The sequence below is a fragment of the Bos javanicus genome, chromosome 2 (assembly GCF_032452875.1).
Source record: "Bos javanicus breed banteng chromosome 2, ARS-OSU_banteng_1.0, whole genome shotgun sequence".
NCBI classification, from domain to species: domain Eukaryota; kingdom Metazoa; phylum Chordata; class Mammalia; order Artiodactyla; family Bovidae; genus Bos; species Bos javanicus.
The window spans coordinates 120,344,472-120,367,898 of NC_083869.1; the positions used below are offsets into that span (position 1 = coordinate 120,344,472).

Genomic DNA, 23,427 nt, shown 5'->3' on the forward strand with positions numbered 1-23,427 from the left:
GCAACCCCATGGACAGCAGCCTACCAGGCTCCCCCCTCCACAGGATTCTCCAGGCAAGAACACTAGAATGGGTTGCCATTTCCTTCTCCATTTTTTGGTCTGCAGTAAGCCATTATTGCCATTTTCAAATTAGCTTGCTGCTGCTGCTGCTGCTGCTAAGTCGCTTCAGTCGTGTCCGACTCTGTGCGACCCCATAGACGGCAGCCCACCAGGCCCCGCTGTCCCTGGGATTCTCCAGGCAAGAACACTGGAGTGGGTTGCCATTTCCTTCTCCAGTGCATGAAAGTGAAAAGTGAAAGTGAAGTCGCTCAGTTGTGTCCGACTCTTAGCAACCCCATGGACCGCAGCCCACCAGGCTCCTCTGTCCATGGGATTTTCCAGGCAAGAGTACTGGAGTGGGGTGCCATTGTCTTCTGTGGGGTCGCACAGAGTCAGACACGACTGAAGTGACTTAGCAGCAGCAGCAGCAAGCTAATTTGAAAATGGCAATAATGGCTTCAATAGGCACTTTGCTGCTTTTCACATATTAACTGATTCAAACAACCCTGTAAGGGGGATCTTGTTGCTTTGTTTTACAAATAGGGAAAATGAGACTCTCTGAGATGAAATATGGAGAAGGCAATGGCACCCCACTCCAGTACTCTTGCCTGGAAAATCCCATGGACGGAGGAGCCCTGGTGGGCTGTGGTCCATGGGGTTGCTAGGAGTCGGACACGACTGAGCACCTTCACTTTCACTTTTCGCTTTCATGCATTGAAGAAGGAAATGGCAACCCACTCCATTGCTCTTGCCTGGAGAATCCCAGGGACGGGGGAGCCTGGTGGGCTGCTGTCTCTGGGGTCGCACAGAGTCGGACACGACTGAAGTGACTTAGCAGAGAGATGAAATAAGTTGCCCACAACAGGAAGGGCCACATATGGTGAGATTCATACCCAGGTTGTTTAACATTGGTTCAAGCACATCTTGACAAAAATTAACCCGGATTCTTTTCTTCCGGCTGTGCCCTGTGGCTCATGGGATCTTAGTTCCCTGACCGGAGTTTGAACTTGAGCCCCCTACATTGAAAGTGTGAGATCTTAACCACTGGATCATCTGGGAAGTCCCTAACCTGGGTCATTTTTAATTAGTTCCAATTATTAACTATTCATTATACTGAGCCAGATTTTTTTAAACATCTGTTTTCTAGCTATTCACGAGAAAAAAGTAAACTGTCTTTCATTTGAAATTAGCAATTAAAGAAAGCACTCCAACCCTTAGGGTTTTTTTGTTTTTTTTTAAATGCAAAAAAGTGCAGTTTGTAGGCCACTGGTTGCCTGTTTGGTCTCTATATGGTTCACCACTTGGCTCCTAAGGACATGTGGACATGTTTCGGTTTGCCAGAGTCCTACAAGTCCAGTGTCTGGACTTGAGTATTCTAGTCTAATCTGATGGGCTCAGATTGCAGAGGAGTTCTAGTCTCCTTTTCTGTATGGCCTTCATGTGTAACCTAATCCACCCCCACACCCCCCTCCTTCCCCCCCACTCCCATCAAGTCAGTAGGTGCCATTGCTATCAATCCTGTTCAAATGTAAAACCGTTAAGATGCTTTCTAAGTATTGCAGTCCCTACTGGGTTGAGCTTGGTTTTCAAATCCAGGTGCCAGATTTTATTTTGTCCCTGTTCTCTTTGTTAGCTTTGGCCCATTCTTACCTACTATCTGAACCACTTATTTGGCACTTATTTGCCTTGTATTGCCTTGATTTTAGAAATCCGTGTGTTAAACTTGTTTCTTTTCTGCCCGCATTTCCTGATACTGGACATGTGAAGGTGGATTAGCCCAATTTCCTACCTGCAGTGAATTGTCCAGTCAGAGTATGAGGACATACCTGGGGAGAAGCTTGGTGAGCTGATCAGGCACCACTCAGCATGGATAGCTTCAGATGCTAATTGCCTGCCTGAGTCTAAGGAGCACTGATATTTCCACCTGGATAGTATCTTTGCTCAGATCCAGCATCCAGCTGGGAAGAGTAGCCTCTGAAGATAGGATGTGAATGACTTGCCTTAAATGTTGTCCCAGAGTGCAGAGCTCCTCCCTCAAGAAATAACAACATTAGATGAAGGTCCCTTAAGGTTTCCAGTTACTGTTTTAGAAGGGAGTTGGGAGCTGAGGACCAGGGTCACAGTAGCATTGTTTCTTCTCTGACATAATTATTCTTGTTATTATTTTTCTGTTTCCCGGTAGTGGTTAGCAGCAAAAGCACTAAAAAGAAAGAAACTTACATGCTTTGCTTGGAGTTAGCAAAATGTGAGGTGCTAGAGCAACTGTGCCCTTTTTCAACCAAGATTGAAGGGAAAGGACCCCAGATGGTATAGTGGGAAGTTGGGGGCTGAGAAGAGAGAAATGGTTTGAGTCCCTGGGATATGCCCTAAAGAAGAGAATTAGGAGCTATCTTGGACCTAAGCAATAAGAAAAAAGAAACAAAGACTCATGAAATATTTGTAATCAGGAGACAAAAAAACTGACAGTATAGCTAGGACAAGTAAAACATTGATATGGGGATGTTTAGAAGAAGGGGTCCCAACTCAGCCTAGAGAGAGATCAGGGAATATTTTTAAGAGAAAGTGGCCCTTAGTCTGGGTCCTAAAGGACAAGTTAAGGAGGGGAAGAGGAGCTCCTTGAAAGACCAGATGATGAACACAACAGAGGCGTGAAGCTGGGGACTGCAGTGGGTTGGTACTACTGGACGGAAAGGAGGGAAAAGACTGTGTGTCAGGTATTCATAGCATCTGATACACACAGTGTGCTGGTAATGTTGTGGGACTTGGATGCTAGGACAGGCCCCGCTTCAAAAGGAAACCCTGCGGACTCAAATTTCATAATGGGGAAGGAGTTATTGTAAGCACCATTAGGTCTCCCAGGCGTCCAGGGAAGCCAAAGAGATGGCAGCATCACGAAAAACCCCATTCTCCTCTCTGCTCATCTGCTCCATCCCCTTTGCCCCTCCTGGCCTTCTCTGCTTTTGCTTATTGTCTTTATTCCCTCATGGCTTTTCTTACATGCAGCTCATATGACTGACTGCACCAGCTCCTGAATCTGTAAGGTCTTTCACCTCCTGGATGAAGACCTGAGGAGGAGTCAGGAAGGCACTGAGGCGTAGGTTATTGGACAGGCTGGGCTACCAGTGCCCTTTATCGTCCTGCCTTGGCCAGGGAGGGGCTGGGGCTGGGCATGGCACAGTGCACGATCTCAGGAGTATATCCTACAGCCAGGGCTGTGAAATGGGCAGAGCGGGCACCCCAACACATGTGTAGTTTGTCCACTCTAAGGTTTGAATTAAGATACGTACTTTTTTTTAGACATATTCCTAATGCCCTCTTAACAGACTACAGTGTAGCGTCAACTAACTTTTAAATGCACTGAGAAACCAAACAATCTGTGTGACTCCATTTCTTGTGATACTTGCTTTATTGCTGTGATGTGGAATCAAACCCACAATAGCTCTGAGGTATTCCTGTGTCTGAGTTACAGTTTGACCGCTTCTAGTAACTATCCTGAGAATTGTCAAATTCTGTGTGACTGGGTAGGGCCAGAAAAGTGATTTCAGAAAAGATCGTAAGTTGATGGTCCAGCTCTAGACTGAACAGAATTTTTACTATCTTTGTGAATTCACCTTCCATTTATCTTTTTGTCTAGATCCAGTGAATTTTAGGTTCACTGAGAGCCCTAGTATTTTGTTTTGGAGGGTGACAAAATATGCTCAGGGGTAGATTTTCTTTGCCAGTAGTTTATTTAACACCGGTCCACTGTGGGAGTTACAGTAATTTCATAAGCCAGTAACATGCTGATGCTAGTAAAGAAATAACATAACATATTCCAAACCAGTGGTAGATTACTCACAGTATTGTTCCAGGCACAGGGAGATGAATACAGTCCAAATTTAGTCCCAGGTGTACCTTTATATGAATTGGCACTGGGTGAGAAGGCTTTGCCAATCAGGAACTGAAGTTCAGCTACCAGCTCAAAAATAAAAGTCAGTTGTTGCTAGAAAACTCCAGCACTGGTGGTTATGGGCAGGCTGATCTTTGCAGGGCCGCTAAACATTTTGTCACCACTGCTAAAGGAGTCAGCTTTACCACAGCAGAGCTAATGTCCCTTCTCTTCAGAGACAGCTGCAGGGTTTGACACCACTGCCCACCAAAGAGTTGGCTTGGTCACTGCAGAAGCAAGTGGCTCACAATCTTCGGAGAGCAAGATCAGCAAAGGACAGCTTTGCTCAGATGGAAACTTGGATATTCCTTACACAACACTCAGTATTTATAGTCTAAATGTCCCCTCACCATGCTCCCTTCTTTATCTGTTTTTGCTGATAAGCTCCCAGCAGGGGCTACTCGCCTACTGACCTGTTAATGTGTATGAATGACTACACATAATAGACTTCATTCGTTCAAGCTGGATATAGAAAAAGGCAGAGATCAAATTGCCAGCATCCATTGGATCATAGAAAAGGCAAGAGAGTTCCAGAAAAACATCTACTTCTGCTTTATTGACTATGCCAAAGGCTTCAACTGTGTGGATCACAACAAACTGTGGAAAATTCTTCAAGAGATGGAAATACTAGACCACCTTACCTGCCTCCTGAGAAATCTGTATGCAAGTCAAGAAGCAACAGTTAGGGCTGGACATGGAACAACAGACTGCTTCCAAATTGGGAAAGTAGTACATCAAGGCTGTATATTGTCACCCTGCCTATTAAACTTGTATGCAGAGTACATCATGTGAAATGCCAGGCTGGATGAAGCACAAGCTGGAATCAAGATTGCCAAGAAAAATATCAATAGCCTCAGATATGCAGATGACACCACCCTTATGGAAGAAGGCAAAGAAGAACTAAAGAGCCTCTTGATGAAAGTGAAAGAGGAAAGTGAAAAAGCGGGCTTAAAGCTCATCATTCAAAAAAGGAAGATAATGGCATCTGGTCTCATCACGTCATGGCAAATAGATGGGAAACAATGGAAACAGTGACACTTTATTTTCCTGGACTCCAAAATCACTGCAGATTGTGACTGCCGCCATGAAATTAAAAGACTTTGCTGCTTGGAAGAAAAGCTATGACCAACCTAGACAGCATATTAAAACACAGAGATGTTACTTTGTGATGAAGGTCCGTCTAATCAAAGCTTTGGTTTTTCCAATAGTCATCTATGGACATGAGAGTTGGACCATAAGGAACGCTGAGCACCGAAGAACTGATGCTTTTGAACTGTGGTGTTGGAGAAGACTCTTGAGAGTCTCTTGGACTGCAAAGAGATCCAACCAGTCACTCCTAAAGGAAATCAGTCCTGAATATTCATTGGAAGGACTGATGCTGAAGCTGAAGCTTTAATACTTTGGCCACCTGACGGGAAGAACTGACTTATTGGAAAAGACCCTGATGCTGGGAAAGATTGAAGGCAGGAGGAGAAGGGGATGACAGAGGATGAGATGGTTGGATGGCATCACTGACCTGATGGACATGAGTTTGAGCAAGCTCTGGGAGTTGGTGATGGACAGGGAAACTGGCATGGGGTTGCAAAGAGTCGGACACGACTGAGTGACACAACTGAACTGACACTTCATTGTTATCTCAAAACAGCATCTTCATTTAAGTCATAAATAAGTGAGTTTGAAGTCATAGCAAACCAATACACAGCGCTGAGGGTAGTTTCACTGCTCCTGAAAGGTGGCACCTGATGTACTTTTGACTGAACTTACAAGACAAGACATTTCTTCCTTCCTTTCATTTCTTTTTCATTTAACATCACTCCAGCATCATGTCATCGTTGCTGAAGATACAAAGGTTAATAAGACACCAATCTAGGGCCCCCTCTATCTAGTAGGAAAAACAGATGTGGGAGGAATGGTGCCTTAGGCTGAGGGGTGGTGTTTGCATATAGCACAGATGTGGAAATCTGGGTTGCTTTGGGAGGCAGAGAGGGAAAGGGGATGCCAGTTGACAGTCGAGTTGTAGAGGATCTTACATTTCCTTGTATTATATCCTGCATGGTGGGCATGGAAGGGCACAGGACAGTGGAGAGTTCTAAGCTTGGAAATTAAATGACTAGCAGTAGCAGCGGGGAATGGTAGGAAAGATAGTTAGAAGTGGCAGGATAGAAAGGGAAGTTTCTCAAGTTCATTTGAAATGCCAAAACAGTTATATAATCCAGAAATTCTCCTCGTTATTGACTATTTTTGGCATAGAAAACAACCCCTTACACTGTTTACCTCTTGCTTTTTTGTGCAGACTTTTAGAAAACTAGAATATGGTGCTTTCTGTAATTCACAAATTAGCTGATGGGCATTTTCATTTTTGCTTAATCCTCCCAGTTGCCTTTCTGCTTCCTTTTCTTTCTTTCATGGGCACCTCATTGCCTATGACTTGAGTGACTTCTGATTGGTTACATGGTGGTTCATCTGACCTGGTAGCCTTGTTAGATAAGCAAGAATCAGCTCAGTCATGTTGTTTTGCCTTCCCATTCAGATTGAAAGATGATGACAGTGGGGACCATGATCAGAATGAAGAAAACAGCACACAGAAAGATGGTGAGAAGGAAAAAACGGAACGAGACAAGAGTCAGAGCAGCAGCAAGAGGAAGGTGAGTTCTGTGTTGTGCAGATGTCGTTGCCTTTGGACTGGGGACTTGGTGATCTTGTGAAATCTCAAGGATGCTGGATGCACTTGATGACACCCTGTTTTGTAGTGTCTGATTTTGTTCTCTAAAAAGATTGTTGCGTCACTGGAGTTCATCTTGGGACTTTGAAGGTTCCCCTTGCCACAGGATCTTGAGTTCTTGCCTTGCTTTCCAACATTCTCCTAGCCTGAGGTGGGGAGATTAATCCTGGAATTTAGCAAGGGTGTTAGTTGCTTCAGAAGCTGCTGTTCCGTATTTCAGTCCTGCCCATCACTTAGAATGTTCGACTCTTTAGTCGGTAATAATTCAGGCTGAAAGTGACTTGGAAGAGAGGAATTTTAGCGAACGAGAGATAGATCTCTCAGTTTCTTTCTTGAAATATTAAAGCAATTACTAATTCATTTATTGCACAATATTTACTACATTCCAAATACAGGCATTTTACATGCTAGAAGGACACAGGTGAGTGAGCCTGAATCAAGGCACTTACATTTAACAGTAGCAGTAATCCTAGGAGCTGTCATTTTTTGAGTACTTCCTATGTGTCAGGCATGGTGCTAAGCACTTCACAGCTGTTAATTTGATCCTCTCAGCAGCCCCATGAGGGTGGTCATTATTGTTTTCCCTATTTTACAGATAAGGAACTGAGGCACAAACTGGTTAAGCAACTTGCCCAGTGTCATGAGCCAGTAAGTGATAGGGTGTCATAGAGGAGGCAGTGTTTGGCCTGGGAATATGTTGAGATGAGATATAAGCATAATACTCATGGTAGGAGGTAGAAAGTTACGAAAGCATTAAGAACACAGAAAGTGTTACAGGAACTTAGAGTTAACCACTAATTTACCATGTAAGTGGAATCTTGAGCCCATTGCAGGTAATTGAGGATGTATCCTTTTTAATGGAGGTGGTAAGGGGTAACACTGGGAAATGTTTTCTCAGTCTCAGAGCATGTGGAAAATGCCCAGATTAACACGCCTCCTTTGATTCACAGGCTGTCGTCCCTGGGCCGGCCGAGCACCCACTGCAGTATAACTACACTTTTTGGTACTCCAGGAGAACCCCCGGCCGTCCCACCAGCTCACAGAGCTATGAACAGAATATCAAACAGATTGGCACCTTTGCCTCTGTGAGTACTGGGTGGTTTAACGTAGTAAGCTTTGGTAGTACATTCTTGTCTGTATTTACATTTTTGTGTTTATCTACCCTCCTGGTAACCTACATAGGACTCTGGTTTCCTTAGTTGACTGACCTGAGTCTGTAAAGCTAAATTGGTTCATTCTTCTATTTCTCATTATATATCCGTAGGCAACATATGTCAGAATCAATAAGTGCATAAATCGTGGAATTGATCAGATGGGGACAGTACAAAAACACTGGTTTGTTTAAGTAGGTATTTATGGAGTCCTTTCTGTGTGCAAAGTGTTATGGGAGATACAAAATTTTATAGTACGTGGTGTCCTCATGAAGCTTGTCAGTAAAATTGAGAATAAAATTTAAAAGTTTTTGTTTTAATAACCTCACATCGGGTTTCAGATATGTCAGTGATTACACATAAACTAGCGTCTTTGTTCTGTGTTCAGAAGGAAAAGCAAGTCTCTGTTTTTCTGTGGGCACTGTCAGTACAGTGAGCCCACGCACTGTCTCATCTTCCTCACAGAAAACTAGAGTTGTAAACCGTGAGAGGCTTGTCTGCGACTAAAGCCAGTCTTGTTTGGTGAAGATTGTTATGTATTTCGTACAGTTGATCTGTGGGCAGAATCAAATGCAGGATTCGTTATTTTCTTGAAGTTATTAAGGTATTCGTTCTGTTTAAAATGCAGACACTGGAAAAGGAAACAATAATAGACAGTAAACTTTAAAATAAATTAGTAAAGAGGAAGGACACACAATAATAGTCACTTATATAGTTTCCTTTGATCGTTATGATAGCCCTATGAGGTCAGTGATGTTATCCATATTTTACAAATGAGAAAAATGAGACTTGGGTTAAGTATCTGATCTGAAGTCTCAAGTCAGTTATAATTGACTGGATTAAGTGGAGGAACCAGTATTGAGACTCAGGTTGGGTAGGCTGTAAAAAACCACCTTCCAAAGCCTACATTCTTTCAGTCTTCTGTATACCCAAATGCATGCCAGGATGCTCCAGTTTTTCAAAGTGTTTGTTTACCAGACAGGCTATATTTATTAAACAGATGCATATATAATGATAATCATATCATCTGATTATGTTGAGTTGATATTTCAGCCACAAGCAAAGATCTTGTATTAGTTGGCCTGTGCTCTCTTATTACTGTTAAATTAAGACTTTTGAATTATTAGAAGTAGCTGTGCACGGGTACATATTTGGTTCAAGAAAAGTTTGTTGAATGAATTTGGGGCATAATAGTGTTCTAAAATGACTAGAAAAACCTTGCCCTTAGGGAAATAAGACATGCCCAGGAATTTCTAATACAGGGAGGCAGTTTAGGAGGTGCATAAATAGCTAGAGTGCTCTTGCAGTTCAGAGTGAAGGGATTCATTTCAGCCTGGAGAAGCCTCTTTGGGAAGGAGATGGGTTTAAGATTGAATTCAGAAAATTTGAACAAGTGATGAGAGGAAGGAATTCTTGGAAGAGAGAACAATAGAATTAAAAAAACTATCCATGTCATCCTAACATTCCTGAATCCACAAAAATTTTGATAGCTTGCTAGACATTTCAGGTAAAATGGCAGCTATAGTGTTATGAACAACTGGTTAAGCACTTAGGATCAGAGAAGAAACTGAACTCTGGGGAATCAGCTTTCATTCAGGATTTTGTTCAGTTATTTTAGCATAATTATAACTACTTCTAGCATTTTTCTTTCCCGCTTAAAAAAAATATGTGTGAATTTTCCCAGCTTGTACAAGGAGAGTTTTTGTTTTCTTTGGGCATATATGCTAAGTTGAACAGTTCGATCATCAGCATCATCTTGGGTTAATGCTGCTTTATACTCACCAGTGTCATGTAAGTTGAGGCATTGGGAAGTGTCCCACAATATTCCTCACAGAAAAGTAGTTACATTTTGAAACTAATGATGCTAAAGTATTTCCCACTAGTCCTCGGTCCTAGTATTTGACACTATTTAAAAGTTCTTGAGGTGACTAAGAAAACTATATCTTGAAATGAAAAAAGCGTTGGACTCGGGGATCACAAGTGTCATTCATTCTGCTGCTTGACTGTGAGCTGGGGCAAGTTCTGAAACCGTTTTCTCAATTATAAAGCAAAGAAAGTAGTCGAGATGATTTCTAAAGTCTTTTCTGCATTCCATGTTCTGAATCTAAACATTGACTTTTTGGTTTCAGTTGAAAGTTTTAAAAATGCAAGTTGCCTTAAGAGAATGAAAAAAAAAAGTTTTAATACTATTTCTCAACCTGCCTATTATTTCATTTCTGTTGTGATTTGGGTATAGAATTCTGGCCATAAGATTGTAGAGAATGGCTCTCAGATTGGTGGAGACCAAACTGTTAATAAAGCAGTGCTCCACTGGAGGATTGGGGGTGATTGGTATGCTCTGTCCCCACCACTTCCATCAAGTCCTTATTCACAGTGAGCTACAGTTTCTAGAAGGCGAGCTTCATTTCTTTGCACTGTGTTAGAGTGGGGAAAAGATTATTGCTCGTTGTATGCATAGGACCATTCACTGACCCAGATCCCTGGGTATCATTAAGCATGGCACTCGCTGAGGTGAAATACTGTGATGAAGTCCTGCAGATGGCTTCGTTCCTAATTTCCTTGTAACATGAGATGTTTCCCGTGTTTCTGTGCTCTAGAGGATTGAGAGGCACAGCCATTTCACACAATCTAGGGTTTCTCCTCAGTTGCTATCCACATCCGGGAGTGTGACCTGAATCTCTGTCTGCATGGTACCTGTTTTTACCTGCACATTATGGAATCTTGCTTCATGTTTATTTAGAGCGTCTTCAGCAGTTTCTTGGCAAATACCAGCTGTTTTCTTCAGACTGTTACACATTTTTTCTTTACTTGTAAAGTGTGCACTTGACTGCCCAGTACTTTGTAGGTGCTCTCTGTGAATTGCAGAGGAATAGGAAAGTAATCAAGGGCTTCCCAATTGGGAAGCGCCACTAGGCGCTAGTGGTGAAGAACCCGCCTGCCAATGCAGGAGATGTCAGAGATGTTAATTCGATCCCTGGGGTGGGAAGATTCCCTAGAGGAAGGCATGGCAACTCACTCTAGTATTCTTGTCCTGGACAATCCCATGGACAGAAGAACCTGGTGGGCTACAGTCTGTAACGTCCCAGAGAGTTGACCACAACTTGAGTGAGTTAGCATGAACGCATGCTTATGCACAGGGAAGTAATTTCTTATCAAATCACTAGTGAGAAAAACAGAAATAGTGTGATAAATATAAATAAGCATACATTTTATAGAGAAATATGTATATTTTCTAACAGGACTGTGAAGGAGGAGTAAAGAGAAATTTTATAGCTAAGAAGAGAGAATTAAACCCTGAGTGAGGAAGCTAAAGCCTGCTTGGTTTTTGGACCATCTGGGCCTTAGCAAGGGCACCATGGTATGGAGTAGTGCCTGCGGTTGATTCTGTCACTTAATGCTCAATAGCTATTTCTATAGAAATAAAGTGTACTTTAGTGTAGCTAATGCTGTATTTTGGCAGTAAACCTCTGATCAGGAAGTGCCCAAACTTGCAGTTATAAATAAGTCTTGGGCATGTACTATAGAGCACAATGACTAGTTAATTCACAATGTTAATAATACTGTATTTTTTTTTTTAAGTGATTTGGTTCAAGCTGAGGTTATGTGGCCCTGAATATACCTCAAACCTAAGTGGTTTTTATTGTGTAAAACAAAGTCCTCCTACAGCATGTGGTGATTCTCCTGCGGCTTCCACAGGAGGATGCGTATTGACATTTTACCAACTAAGGCTCCTGGCTGAGGCTGGGCAATTCTCGCCTAAAGAGTTTATTCTTGTGTCAACAGTATGACATTATTCTTTTATCAAAACAGATAGTCTGCTTCCCTTCTAGATGTTGTTCTTCCCCCACAATCCCCAGAATGAACACCAGTCCTCCAAAAAGTAGAGCCTCTAGCAGAGTGTCTTCCGTGGTTATGCTCTTCTCTTAAATCTCACATTCACCCAAAGAAAAAGAAGGCGCCTCTCTTGACTCTGCTGTCTTCTCTCTGCAGGTGGAGCAGTTCTGGAGGTTTTACAGCCACATGGTGCGTCCCGGGGACTTGACAGGCCACAGCGACTTCCATCTCTTCAAAGAAGGAATTAAACCCATGTGGGAGGTGAGAACTGAGAGCCTTAGACTGTTTTTCTGAGGAAGTTTTCTGTCTTTCGGGGGGTTTTTGTTTGTTTGGTTTGGGGGTTAGTGCCAGGTGTTGGTTAAAGTCTTCTTTGAAAGCTGCATAACAGTTTGGTACATCCTTGGAAATGGGAACTCGAGGAAAAAGCCCCGATTCCATTGTTCGTGTGGATGGTTTTCAAAGGTTGTTTTCTCACTAACATGGTGTTAGAGCAACATTGAAGGATTTTTTTGGGGGGCGGATTACTCTTCCCATAGATGGGGAAACAGTGGAAACAGTGTCAGACTTTATTTTTTTGGGCTCCAAAATCACTCCAGATGGTGACTGCAGCCATGAAATTAAAAGACGCTTACTCCTTGGAAGAAAAGTTATGACCAACCTAGATAGCATATTCAAAAGCAGAGACATTACTTTGCCAACAAAGGTCTATCTAGTCAAGGCTATGGTTTTTCCAGTGGTCATGTTTGGATGTGACAGTTGGACTGTGAAGAAAGCTGAGCGCCGAAGAATTGATGCTTTTGAACTGTGGTGTTGGAGAAGACTCTTGAGAATCCCTTGAACTGCAAGGAGATGCAACCAGTCCATTCTGAAGGAGATCAGCCCTGGGATTTCTTTGGAAGAACTGATGCTGAAGCTGAAACTCCAGGACTTGGGCCACCTCATGCAAAGAGTTGGCTCATTGGAAAAGACTCTGATGCTGGGAGGGATTGGGGGCAGGAGGAGAAGGGGACGACAGAGGATGAGATGGCTGGATGGCATCACCAACTCAATGGACGTGAGTCTGAGTGAACTCCGGGAGTTGGTGATGGACAAGGAGGCCTGGCATGCTGCGATTCATGGGATCGCAAAGAGTCGGACACGACTGAGCAACTGAACTGAACTGAACTTCCCATAGACTAGTTTTATGTGTGTGTTATACATTACCATAGTATACATATGGTTAAAGTGAGTAAAAATAAGCTTAGGGGCAGTCACCGGAGACCCAGAGCTGAGCTCTATGATCTCTTTGCTGTAGTCCATCTTTTCTATGCTGATGCCAGAGCATTCTTCCAGAAGACAGACATGATCACACACACATGTGCTATGCTGTGCTTAGTCATTAGTCACTCCATCCTGTCTGACTCTTTGCGACCCCGGACTATAGCCCACCAGGATCCTCTGTCCACAGGGATTCTCCAGGCAAGAATACTGAAGTGGGTAGCCATTCCTTCCTTCAGGGGATCTTCCTGACCCAGGGATCGAACCCAGGTCTCCTGCATTGCAGGCTGGTTCCTTACCATCTGAGCCACCAGGGAACCCCCGCCCCTGCCACACACAAACACACCTTAATTAAAAATCTTATGCAGTTTTCTGTTGCACACATGATCTTACTCCTAATTACCTTTCAGCACTTGTCACCTGTCCTCTCCAGACCCTCGCTTCAGTGTAGCTAGATCTTCCTCTTTGCATCTCTGCCTCACAGTCAGTGTTTGCACATAGCCATGTCCTTCCCAGTGCCCACAGAGCCCTTCACCTGGCTAACTCCTGTGTCCCTTACAACCCAGCTGAAATGTTTTCCTTTTCCTGGGTGTTTCTGACTGTCTTGTTCTTCATAAACTTCCTGTGTGTATCTCTGTTACAGCAGTACTTGTCAGACTGCACTACTGCAATTAGTTTTCTTGTTTGTCTGCTTCACTAGACTGGATCTGGGTAGAGACTGTGATGTCATGTCTGTATTTGGGGACATGGTGACACTTGATAAACTTTTAGCAAATGAAGTAAGGAATGATCTGTGTTTGAAATCTGACATTATTTCATTTTGATGTAGTTTTCAAAAAAGAGGGTTGGTTGGTTGGTTTGTTTTGGCCACACTGTATGGCTTGTGGGATCTTAGTTCCCCGACCAGAGATTGAACCTGGATCCTGGTACTGAAAGTGCTGAGCCTTAACCTCTGGACTGCCAGGGAGTTCCCAAAAGAGGATTGGTTTAAAGGGTCTGTGTGGCTGTTTTTCTTTAATGGCTGGTTGCAAGGATCCCCACCTTGTGTTTCTTTTTTCTCGTTTCTTCCTGTAGTCCTACCACATTTTCCTATAGAGTTGAATAGTTGGAAAACAGCAAGACTTCTCAGTGATCATGGATCCTTGGCCCTAATGCTATGAGACCATATTTTAACTTTTAATACTTTTTTTTTTACAGGATGATGCAAATAAAAATGGCGGAAAGTGGATAATTCGACTGCGGAAGGGCTTGGCATCCCGCTGCTGGGAGAATCTCATCTTGGCTATGCTGGGGGAACAGTTCATGGTTGGGGAGGAGATCTGCGGGGCTGTGGTCTCTGTCCGCTTTCAGGTAAGCCGCCTCGCGGGCAGGTCTGCTTTCATGTGTGTCACCTCTGCTCTTCTCACTGCCTCCAGTTTCCTTTGATGAATCCTTCTGTCGTCCCTCCTATAGGAGGACATTATTTCCATATGGAATAAGACTGCCAGCGATCAAGCCACCACGGCCCGCATACGGGATACGCTTCGGCGAGTGCTTAACCTACCTCCCAACACCATTATGGAATACAAAACCCACACCGACAGCATCAAGTATGTGTTGTGGGGGATTGGGGGGGTGTGGGGCGTGTCCCTGAGTTCAGCAAAAGTAGGTCCTTAGTTGGGTCCAGAGGAATATGGTCTTCCAGGAGACTGACTTAAGGAGAAGGGACAGACCAGTCTTCCCCCAGTGCTTCTGTCCACTCATAGCCGTTCTCTGCTGGTGCGGTTCTCTGCCTGCCTGCACCCTGGGTGCTCTGGATGAGAGATCCCTTTTGCAGAGTCCCAGCTGAACCACTTGGGCTTGCTGTATTCACACAGGCTGTCTTGTCTTTAGTTCACTAACCACTGTCTCAAAATGAAAGACAAAGTGCTCTTTTTCTTGCGGTTTCTAAAATAATTTCACTGAACAGTGAGGCCCTCCTCCCTGTCTGTCTCTCACTCCACTTTTGCATGTCTTTTTAACTTGTTAGCTTCAGTCTGCTCTCTGTCCCGGGAAATTGACTTCTTTACCAGGAATGATGACTCTATTTCCTTGTGTGCAGAGCTGAAGTTGAAGTGGAAGCAGAACAGTGTGTGTGTGAGAGTAGACTAAGGGGAGCAGGAATGCCAGAGGGGAAGTTAGCTCAGCAGTCTGCCTGAGACTCAGGGGAGTGGAGCTGGACGTCCACAAGTGAGAATCACTGGCCGGGGTTGCTCCTTCAGTGACCAAAGATCATAAATAAACTCAGGGTGTTATAGACACATTGTGGGGAGTGGCTGTTAAGAGTTTTCTCACATGTGAAGGGAGAGCAAGCCAGCTAGGAGTCAGGACCTATGGGTGTAGTTCTGTCCTTTGACTCAGATACCACTGCGTGCCTTTGAAAAGTCTCTGCCACTCTGCTTCACCTGTCCCATCGGAAAAGTGGGGGGTAAGAGGGCTTTACTGAGCAGGTTTGTTTGTGAGGCTGATTCAGTCTTTGTAATTGAAGGTCCTCAGATGGGGAATGCTCTCACAGGGTCAAGGATTATTGCTCTCATCATTGTTAGTAATAACATCACCACGCTGTTATTACAAGCATTATAGTAATGAGCCCAACGATGGCGCTCAGGCAGATCGTTTGGGAATCTTTTCCCATGCATTTACAGATCATGTTGTGGGTGGAACTGGCTCATACCAGCTAAGCTCCAGTTTTTAACTGGGAATGCTGCCATAGGAGGTGGTCTGTCTGAAATGGCTGGGTGTGGCTCATCACAGCCACCAGCAGTTATTAGCCATTACTACCCTGAGGGCTTGCCTTGGCAGCCCTGGGTCAGCACTGTTTTTCTCTTGGCAGGTTTTTCTTATTCTTTGTTCTGGAATACAAGTAGTTTCTGTCCTCCAGCCAGACTCAGTCTAGGCTGGAGAGGTCCACACCTACTTTTACTAGGACTCTTGTGTTCAGTGTTCCCAAATGCCTCCCCCCCCCCATTCCCCCACTCCACCCCTAAGCAGCCTTTTCACCCGGATAGGAAAGGGAAAGAGATATTTTTCAACTCTCCCCTCTCCACTGTTCTCCCTTTCAAATACCCTGAAGCAGCTCTTCCTGACTTCTGTAGCAATGTATACAGGTCCATAGAGTCTAGGCTAGCCTTGGGGCTTGGTGCCTTAGTCTGCTGCTTGCTGCTTTATCAGAGGTCTGCCTAGTCCTCCAGCCCTGCAGCCACAGGGGCCAGAAACCCCTCCTTGACACCTAGATGCCACTTTCCCCTCGCGGCTCCCTCTCTTTCTCTCCCAACATGCCAACCTTTTGCACTTCCACTAGAATGCCAGGCAGGCTGGGCTCCCAAAGGCTCCTTTTTCAAAACCTCTGGAAGCCGCGGTTGAATGTGCCATGACCCTCTCCCTCTCTGGATGGCACCGTCATTGAAGCCGGCGTCATCGGAGTCTCTTGTTCTGTTGGTGTGCTACCTGGAAGATCCTTCCGTCCCGGACAAGAGGAATTGGAAGAGCATTTTATGTTTTAAGAACAGGCTGACACGCAGCAGCTACAACAACAGCTGAGATCACTTAATAAATGGTGCTAAACTAGCTTGTCTCATGCTCTTGCTCTTTATGGTGCATCAAAGAAGTGGCCTTTCAGACTGACTGTCACCATATTAAGGAATGGCACAGACTTCTCCGTGGAGGGCCATCTGGGGAATGCAGCCTCATTTCCATAAGCCCATGGTATCACATCACACGGTATTTTGTTCCATCTCCGCTGAGGTCTGACACTGAGGTGACATCTGGCTCTCAGAAAGAGACCCCAGTTTTTTTGGTATTTAAGTTTCCACCAGTCATGCTGAGGACAGGAACAGAGTGATTTCTGATTTAGAATTCAGCTCAAAAGTCCATCAGGTTGGAAAGGGGGATCCTTGACCTTCGCTTGGCTGACTTCATTTGTCTTACTTCAGAGACATCTCTTGCTTGGAGGTAAAGCTCTGCTTCCGTCTGTGTGCGGCTGTGTGTGTAGAGCTTCCTTGCTTTGTGTAAGTGGGCTTTCCTCACCGGCCAAAGCCTCCCAACCGCAAGCTCTCTGCCAGCCTTTCCCCTTCTGTTCTCCCCTTGGAGCCAGCTCATCTTCCTCTCTGAGCTCACCCTGCATACACTTCGCAAAGTTCTAGCCCTTCCCTTTGCCCAGTCCCTAGGGTTGTCGTGCACCAGGACCTGGGGGTGGGGACGTGTCTTTGTCCTGTGTGACTTTGCTCCTTAGGACATCTGACCACAGCATGGCCCAGCCCCCCATGTGTTTTTGAGGCTCAGCATGTATGTGCTGCAACTTGGCCTTCAAGCCCCTAACCTGCATGGAGAAATCTAGCAAGGCTTAATGTGACTTTAGGTTTTCTGTAGAGCTTCCACCCAAACCATAAATAAACCACTATTGCCCACACTAGGCCACGTGGCCTGATAGCATCTGTGAAGATGGCTGTGGGCATAGCGTGGAGTTCTCCAAAGTGGCTGTGCTGCTCCATTTTGGCAGTGATGCCCTGAGCTGTGCCATCTGACCGCCCATCCGCCTCCATGAGGCCTGGGATCCCACAGACCACACATCAGGACTAGCACATGAGCTGAGCATCCTGGAGGTGGCTCTGTCATTGCTGCTTTTTGTGATCACTTACCCCAAATTACTTAAAAGTTCCTGAAAGATGGAGATGGTTGATGTGTGGAAATACATATTTTCTATGTTTTCAGCGTTTGTCAAAGAATGACGTTCTATGGCCCTTTCCCTCTTGCCTTCCGCTGTGATGTCCACATGTATTGATCTTAATTTCAGCTAATATAGCTGGTCCAGAGGTTGAGCCTGATGCCACCTACCAGTGTAAGAGTTGATCAGAAAGCACCAAACTGACCTTGACCCCTCTGAGCCTTGCCACATCTGAACGGAAGCCAGGACTGTTCTGCTTTGTCCTTCCACCATGGCTCTTCCACAGGCGTGGCTGTGTTTGAGCCAAGGAACAACAACTGCTTGGACTTGAGAATTGAAGGGACATGAGGAGGAAAGAGCAACACTTATTCTCTCCCACGTACTCTGGAGATGAGGGGTCCTGGAAATGGTGAGGGGAGTGTTCTAGGGGTGGCTCAGCTTTCTCAGTCAGGTGTCCCTCCCCCTTGCTGTGTTTCCATCCAGTCTCCAGCGTCCTATCTCAAGTGTCTCGTTCCCCAGCCTTCCTTCATCACACTGCTCATGGCCTTTTCCTGCTGCATTCCTTGCTAGCACCCCTTGCTGAGCTAAGAGGTGACTGCTGCCGCTGCGCAAGGGGCATGGTGAGCTGCTTTGCTGCAGAGGGAACACTGCTTGCTGCCTCACACCCTTGTTTACTGCTAACAGTCAGTCCCTTAAGGGTGCACGGGCCCACTGAGAAGTGGGAAAATGGTCAAATCAAGTGTTAGGTGTGTGGCTGAGGTTTCAGAGATTTGGGTCCTTGCAGGCGGACAGCCTCATAACACAGCCAGACTTGCACCCCAGAATCATGGGACCACCAGGAGAAGAGTTGGGTCGACCACAGGGCCGTATAAAACAGCAGTCTTTTGTGAGGAAATTCCTCTTTGGAATAGTCTGTTGAGTCCTTTTGTGCCTCTGGCCTGGGATGGGAAGGGGAAGACAGGGCCTGTTACACTCGGTGGGCCACAGTGTTGGGAAGACTGACCAGGCCCCTCTGCACAGAGAGCTGAGGGTAGGTGACTTGTCTTTATTCATTTGTTTTAGAGGAGAAATGGGTCAAATTGTGGGGACTCCACCACATCTAGATTTCATTGTATTTAAATATTGAACTTGGTAGGCAGGGACCAACCATCCCTTCTCTTGCCACAGCTAAATTGTAGCTGGGGGCGCTGCATCACCCAGCGTCATTGCTGGCCAGGCTTTGCTTTTGGGAAATGTCCCTCTACGCTGATGTGCAAGGTAAAGCCCAAATCAGCAGGAGGCCCAGCTCATCTGTAAGCGTGAGGGCCAGCCTAGGGCAATGCTGTGAAGTGGGGCTGGGCCAGAGTGGGGGCAAATGCAGAGTTAAGGGATGAGATTTCTGCCCTTAGAATTTGCTCGCTGGTAAGCCAGCTGGTAAAAAGTGGTCTTGAAAGGACTCATTGTTACCCTGTCATTTGAATCTGTTTAGAATTCCCTGTAGGTTGTATTAGGATAATAGGGGGAAAAAGTGTTTTTAGGAAACTCAGTTTACATGCCAGATATAACATTTAACTTGTTCTTTGTTCACCTTTCAAAGAAACAAGTTTTAAAATTACATATATGCCTGGGATGCCAGGTGGAAAATAGCCAGAACATTCGCACCTAGTTTCAGGCGGTTGGTTTACTTAGTCAAGCATTGAAAACCAGTGATTGTACCAATGACTGTGAGCAGTGATTTTATCTCCACTGAATCCACCTGAGGAAATTTCTTTGCCCAGATTCTTCATGTTGAAGTTTTCCATGTAAAGAATATACTGCTGAAGAAAATAGGAGGGCAGTTTAATGCTAAACTGGATTAGAGGGGAACTCTGAAATCCCTATTTCTGTAAGTTCTTGACATAGAGAACTTCCGTTTGGACTAGTGTAGGCCTTTCTGGAAACTAAAGGATAAATGAGGTGAACCTTCAACACAGCCATGCAGTTTCTTGTTGACACCTAACTTGCTTAAATATAACTTAAACCTCACTCTTAGAATGAGAAGAGGGGTTTCCTGGGTCATTGCCTGGGTGTCAGATTTTGCTTTCTCTTTATCTTCACTTGGAGTTGAAGAGTGAAATGACCTCCTGCCATCACTGATGGACTCAAAGTTCATCGTGTTACCATCTCTCCAGAAAGAGCTGTGAAACATGTCTTTCCGTGGAAACTGAGTTTGTGAACTGACAAGACACATGCTTACTGAGCGCTCTTAACGTTTTCCTTCCATTCAGTGAACATACATGTATCTGGATTTTGGCGATACTCTGAAGAAACCATTAACTGTGGATCAGTCTCTTGTTCTGAGAGCTACATCATTAATTTATAAGTGTTGCTCTTCAAAAGGGAAATAACTAATGAAACTGATGTGATGATTGCATGCAAGAATGAATTTATTGGGCCAGGTCTTTGTTTCATCCCTTCCTATTTGAAAAAAGAAGAAAAGCTATCTGTAGGAGACCTAGTGATGAAGTGTAGTTTAGTGACCATAATATTAAACCTGTAGTGAGCAAATAATTTTAACATATTAAACCCTATATGTTGTTACCATGAGTATTTCACCCCTTTAAGCCACAAATGGAATAATTGACGGTAAGGGATTTTAGATTCGAAGGCACCAAATTACCCATTTTATGTATAATTCCCAGGGAAGTTACCTGACAGTTTGTCCCTAAGTGGCTGAAAGGCAAAAAGGAAGGACGTCAGCTCCTCTCAGAGAACTTAAGGTGGGTCAGGGCTTCGGAGGCATGAGGGAGCCTTTCTCCTGGTGTCTGGCCTGCAGCCACCAAGGCTCATTCTCTGTGGAACGTCATCCAAGAGACTCTGCCCCTCAGTCACATTCCTTATCCCTTCCTAGCTCCAGTTTCTAAATTTAGGTAATAAGCATTAAAGTTGCGTTGAGCATGGGTCCTGGGCAATTTCAAAGGAGTTTGGTCCTTGGAAATGCTGTGGCACATACAACTTTTTAAGATAATCATTACTTGTGTATTATCAGAAACGCATGGAACCTGATATGAATTTGGGGTCTGAGCTGAAAGGTTTGAAGTATGGAAGCAGATGAAGCAGTCTTATTTCCTCACCACGTCTTTGCATCAGCATCTTAATGCTGTTAGGTACTTGCCTTTACCTCATCAGGGTGAGGCCATCATTTCTGCCTCCTGTCCTCACATCCCCAAGACAGAAAGCGCTGCTGCCCCTCACCTCGGTGAATGGGAAGTGTCTCCCATGGTGTGTGAATTTAATCTGACCTCCGTGGCCTCCCTAGTAGACTTGTGGAAGGAGTGGCTGGAAGGACGTGGAAGTCCTTTCGGGGACAGTGAGGGCCAGATGGGCAGTAGCACGAGCCAGAAGTGCCAGGTGCCCCTGAAAGGTGTCAGCCACCCTGCTTAACCGGAAAGTCTAGGCGGGGACCCTCGCTGCTGTGCTTCCAGGTATCAGTGGGCCCCACCTGACCTTGAGGGTATCTGAATTGGGGTGTGGGGTTATCTTGTCTGCTCTCTGTTAAAAAGCCTCTGATCTGAATGTGCTGTTGTGTTTTTTGTCTCTGGTTTGCCAGGGCCTGGGAGGAGTTTCATGGCCTGGTGAACAGCAGCGGCCGCTGATCGGACGCTCCCCCTCTGTCTCTCACACTCAGGGTAGGGCCTCGTCTATCTTACTCCGTAACCCTGTGATGTCCCTCCCAACCGTAGGACCCTCCTCCCAAGGGCTTGCCCCTCCCCATCTGCCCCTAGGCTTATCTCTGCCAACACTGAGCCTGTTCCAGGCACCCACCGTCTTGGAGGAAAACACTGAGTCCAGAGCTGCTGACTTACCATCCTCCCTGGGTCATGTGTCTCCCAGTTAACCCCTGGGCAGGTCGATGAGCCTCACTGCACCTCTGCTTTCTGATCTGGAAAGTGAGGTTCCACAGACTAATATCTCTGGTCTCTGGATCCTGACATTTCATGACTATAAATGGACCAGAAGTCTTTTTTTTTTTTTTCAATTCCCAGACATGACCATGTTTAAGCTATCTGGCAGTGTCCTGTGACTAATAGGGCAGTTCCTCTGGCCCCTGTATGACTTAGGCGAGAGGTGTGTCTCATTTGCTGGTGGTATTTATCAATTGTGAGGAAACAGTGATGGAACCTCCAAGTTTCAAAGGCTAAAGTGAATGGTGGGGGATGGGGGAGATTTCAGGGCTATGTAGGAAGCATGGTTCCAGGTGGTATTATGGTGAGACCAACACGTGTTTGCTGGCAGAGAGGGGCCCTGGGATAGCAAAGGCTGGGTCAGCGAAGCATTCCTTTTAAGAATATTTATATTTCAGTTAAGGGAGTTCCCAGTCCATGTCTGTCTCTTTAGCAGAAGGGATTGGATGAATTTATTCTGGATGAGAGGAATGGCTACAGGGACAGGGTCTGCATGTGCCTGGCCCAAAAGCACATCCCTGGACGTTAACTATCCCCGCCCCCAACCCCCCGACCCCATCCCTAAGAAATGGAGGATTTCTCAAATTGGAAAAGAACATGCCAGCTGTAATAGTTGTTTCAGAACTCCGCTTCAGAACAGGAAGCAAGGGAGACTTTTTCAAGGAAAGGAGACCTGCCTTCTTCCCTAGATGAGCCAAAGAGTATGACCCTGTGAGGGACAGAGCAAGTGGCTGGGGTCTGAGTAACAAACAGTCCTGGAGTTCCTGTACACTCAGGCCACTCATATCTTTTTTTCAAATAGTTTAATTCCTTCATCACAAATTCAGTTTTTAGATGATAATGCTAGGTTTTCAGAATTGAAATTCAAAGGAATTCTCTGTAAAGTATACTCAATATAGAATTCTAAGATGGTGGCTAGTATATCAAAGAGGGATGAAAACATGTATTAGTTCTAATACCGACACGTTGATTTGTAGGCTGGGAAATAGCAGACATTCAAAATACGTCCGTAAGTAAAATTTCCAGAGTCCTGGTGCGATACAGGACTTCCTTTAACAGCATTACCATATATAAAATTCCTTTTTTTCCTGCTTTGAAGATCCCTAAAATTAGGATTTTTACACTGAATGTGATAAGAAAGGTTTTTGTCATAGTTTAATGGCAGTGTTTACTTCTCAAAGTACATAGAATGATGGTACCTTTAAAATTCAACAGCATCTTAGGTTCCATGGGCACCTGGGAGGGGGCTTTAAAATGAAGTTGGAAGAGACAGAATAGAAGAAAACTTAAAATTATTCATTCTCCCTTCAGCTGGCACTAGATTCCCCAGGAAAAATACCTTTGAATTTTTTTGAAATTTGCATAATTGCTATTTTGTAGGCTCTTTGTTCTTTTTGTTGTCCCACCCCACCCCATGTCATTTTTATGGGGCAGGCTTGAAGGGTGCATTCCTTCAATGGGTTAAGTATTCTCCTTGAAGCACAGACTTGGGAGAATGAGAGGAGTGTTCGAGTCTAAACAAAAAACCCAGCTCACTTCCCTGTCACAACAGACTTGAGAAGGATTTTTTTATTTCATGTTTTTTGATTTTACCTTGAAAGTGTTTAACTGGGTGTTCCAAGAAGGAGTACATACCAGCTGCCATTTCAGAGGCCCCCTAGGACTTTAGCCTTCTCGTCCTCCCTCCCTTTTCTCCAGCCAAGTAAAAGGAGTAAACTGCTAGTTAAATAATTCTTAAACCACAAATACTTCTCCTCAATTTATCTGCTGTTTTGTGCCATTCCATGTAGCTGCTGATATTTTAGGACTGTGTCATGTGACCTCTATTAGCGTTACAAATAAGCATGGCACTGTTAACCATAGCTTCAGCAGAAGTCCCAGTTAGCTGCCGG

The 23,427-nt window shown here is 44.8% G+C and overlaps 1 protein-coding gene and 1 long non-coding RNA gene across 7 annotated transcripts in view; one reads left to right on the forward strand and one right to left on the reverse strand.

The window, feature by feature from the left end:
• EIF4E2 (eukaryotic translation initiation factor 4E family member 2) overlaps positions 1-23,427 on the forward strand; it is a 30,935-nt gene that overhangs the window by 1,929 nt on the left and 5,579 nt on the right. The window contains exons 1-8 of one of the 6 annotated variants that reach the window (XR_009730945.1): positions 1,343-5,816; positions 6,498-6,612; positions 7,640-7,774; positions 11,831-11,935; positions 14,129-14,281; positions 14,384-14,520; positions 16,251-20,737; positions 21,181-21,260. Coding sequence is in view for 4 of the 6 variants with exons in the window: in XM_061388512.1 (XP_061244496.1) it covers positions 5,791-5,816; positions 6,498-6,612; positions 7,640-7,774; positions 11,831-11,935; positions 14,129-14,281; positions 14,384-14,520; positions 21,181-21,226 (717 nt within the window). In the remaining 2 variants the exon portion in view is untranslated. Of the gene's footprint in view, positions 1-1,336; positions 5,817-6,497; positions 6,613-7,639; positions 7,775-11,830; positions 11,936-14,128; positions 14,282-14,383; positions 14,521-16,250; positions 20,738-21,180; positions 21,261-23,427 lie in introns of those variants that run through there. The other 5 variants (XR_009730946.1, XM_061388512.1, XM_061388522.1 and 2 more) reach the window with 5 other exon arrangements.
• Positions 8,141-22,081, reverse strand: LOC133230721 (uncharacterized). Its single transcript, XR_009730948.1, has 2 exons — positions 21,437-22,081; positions 8,141-8,471 (listed from the first exon to the last, which is right to left on the reverse strand). It is a non-coding gene; the product is annotated as an uncharacterized LOC133230721 (long non-coding RNA).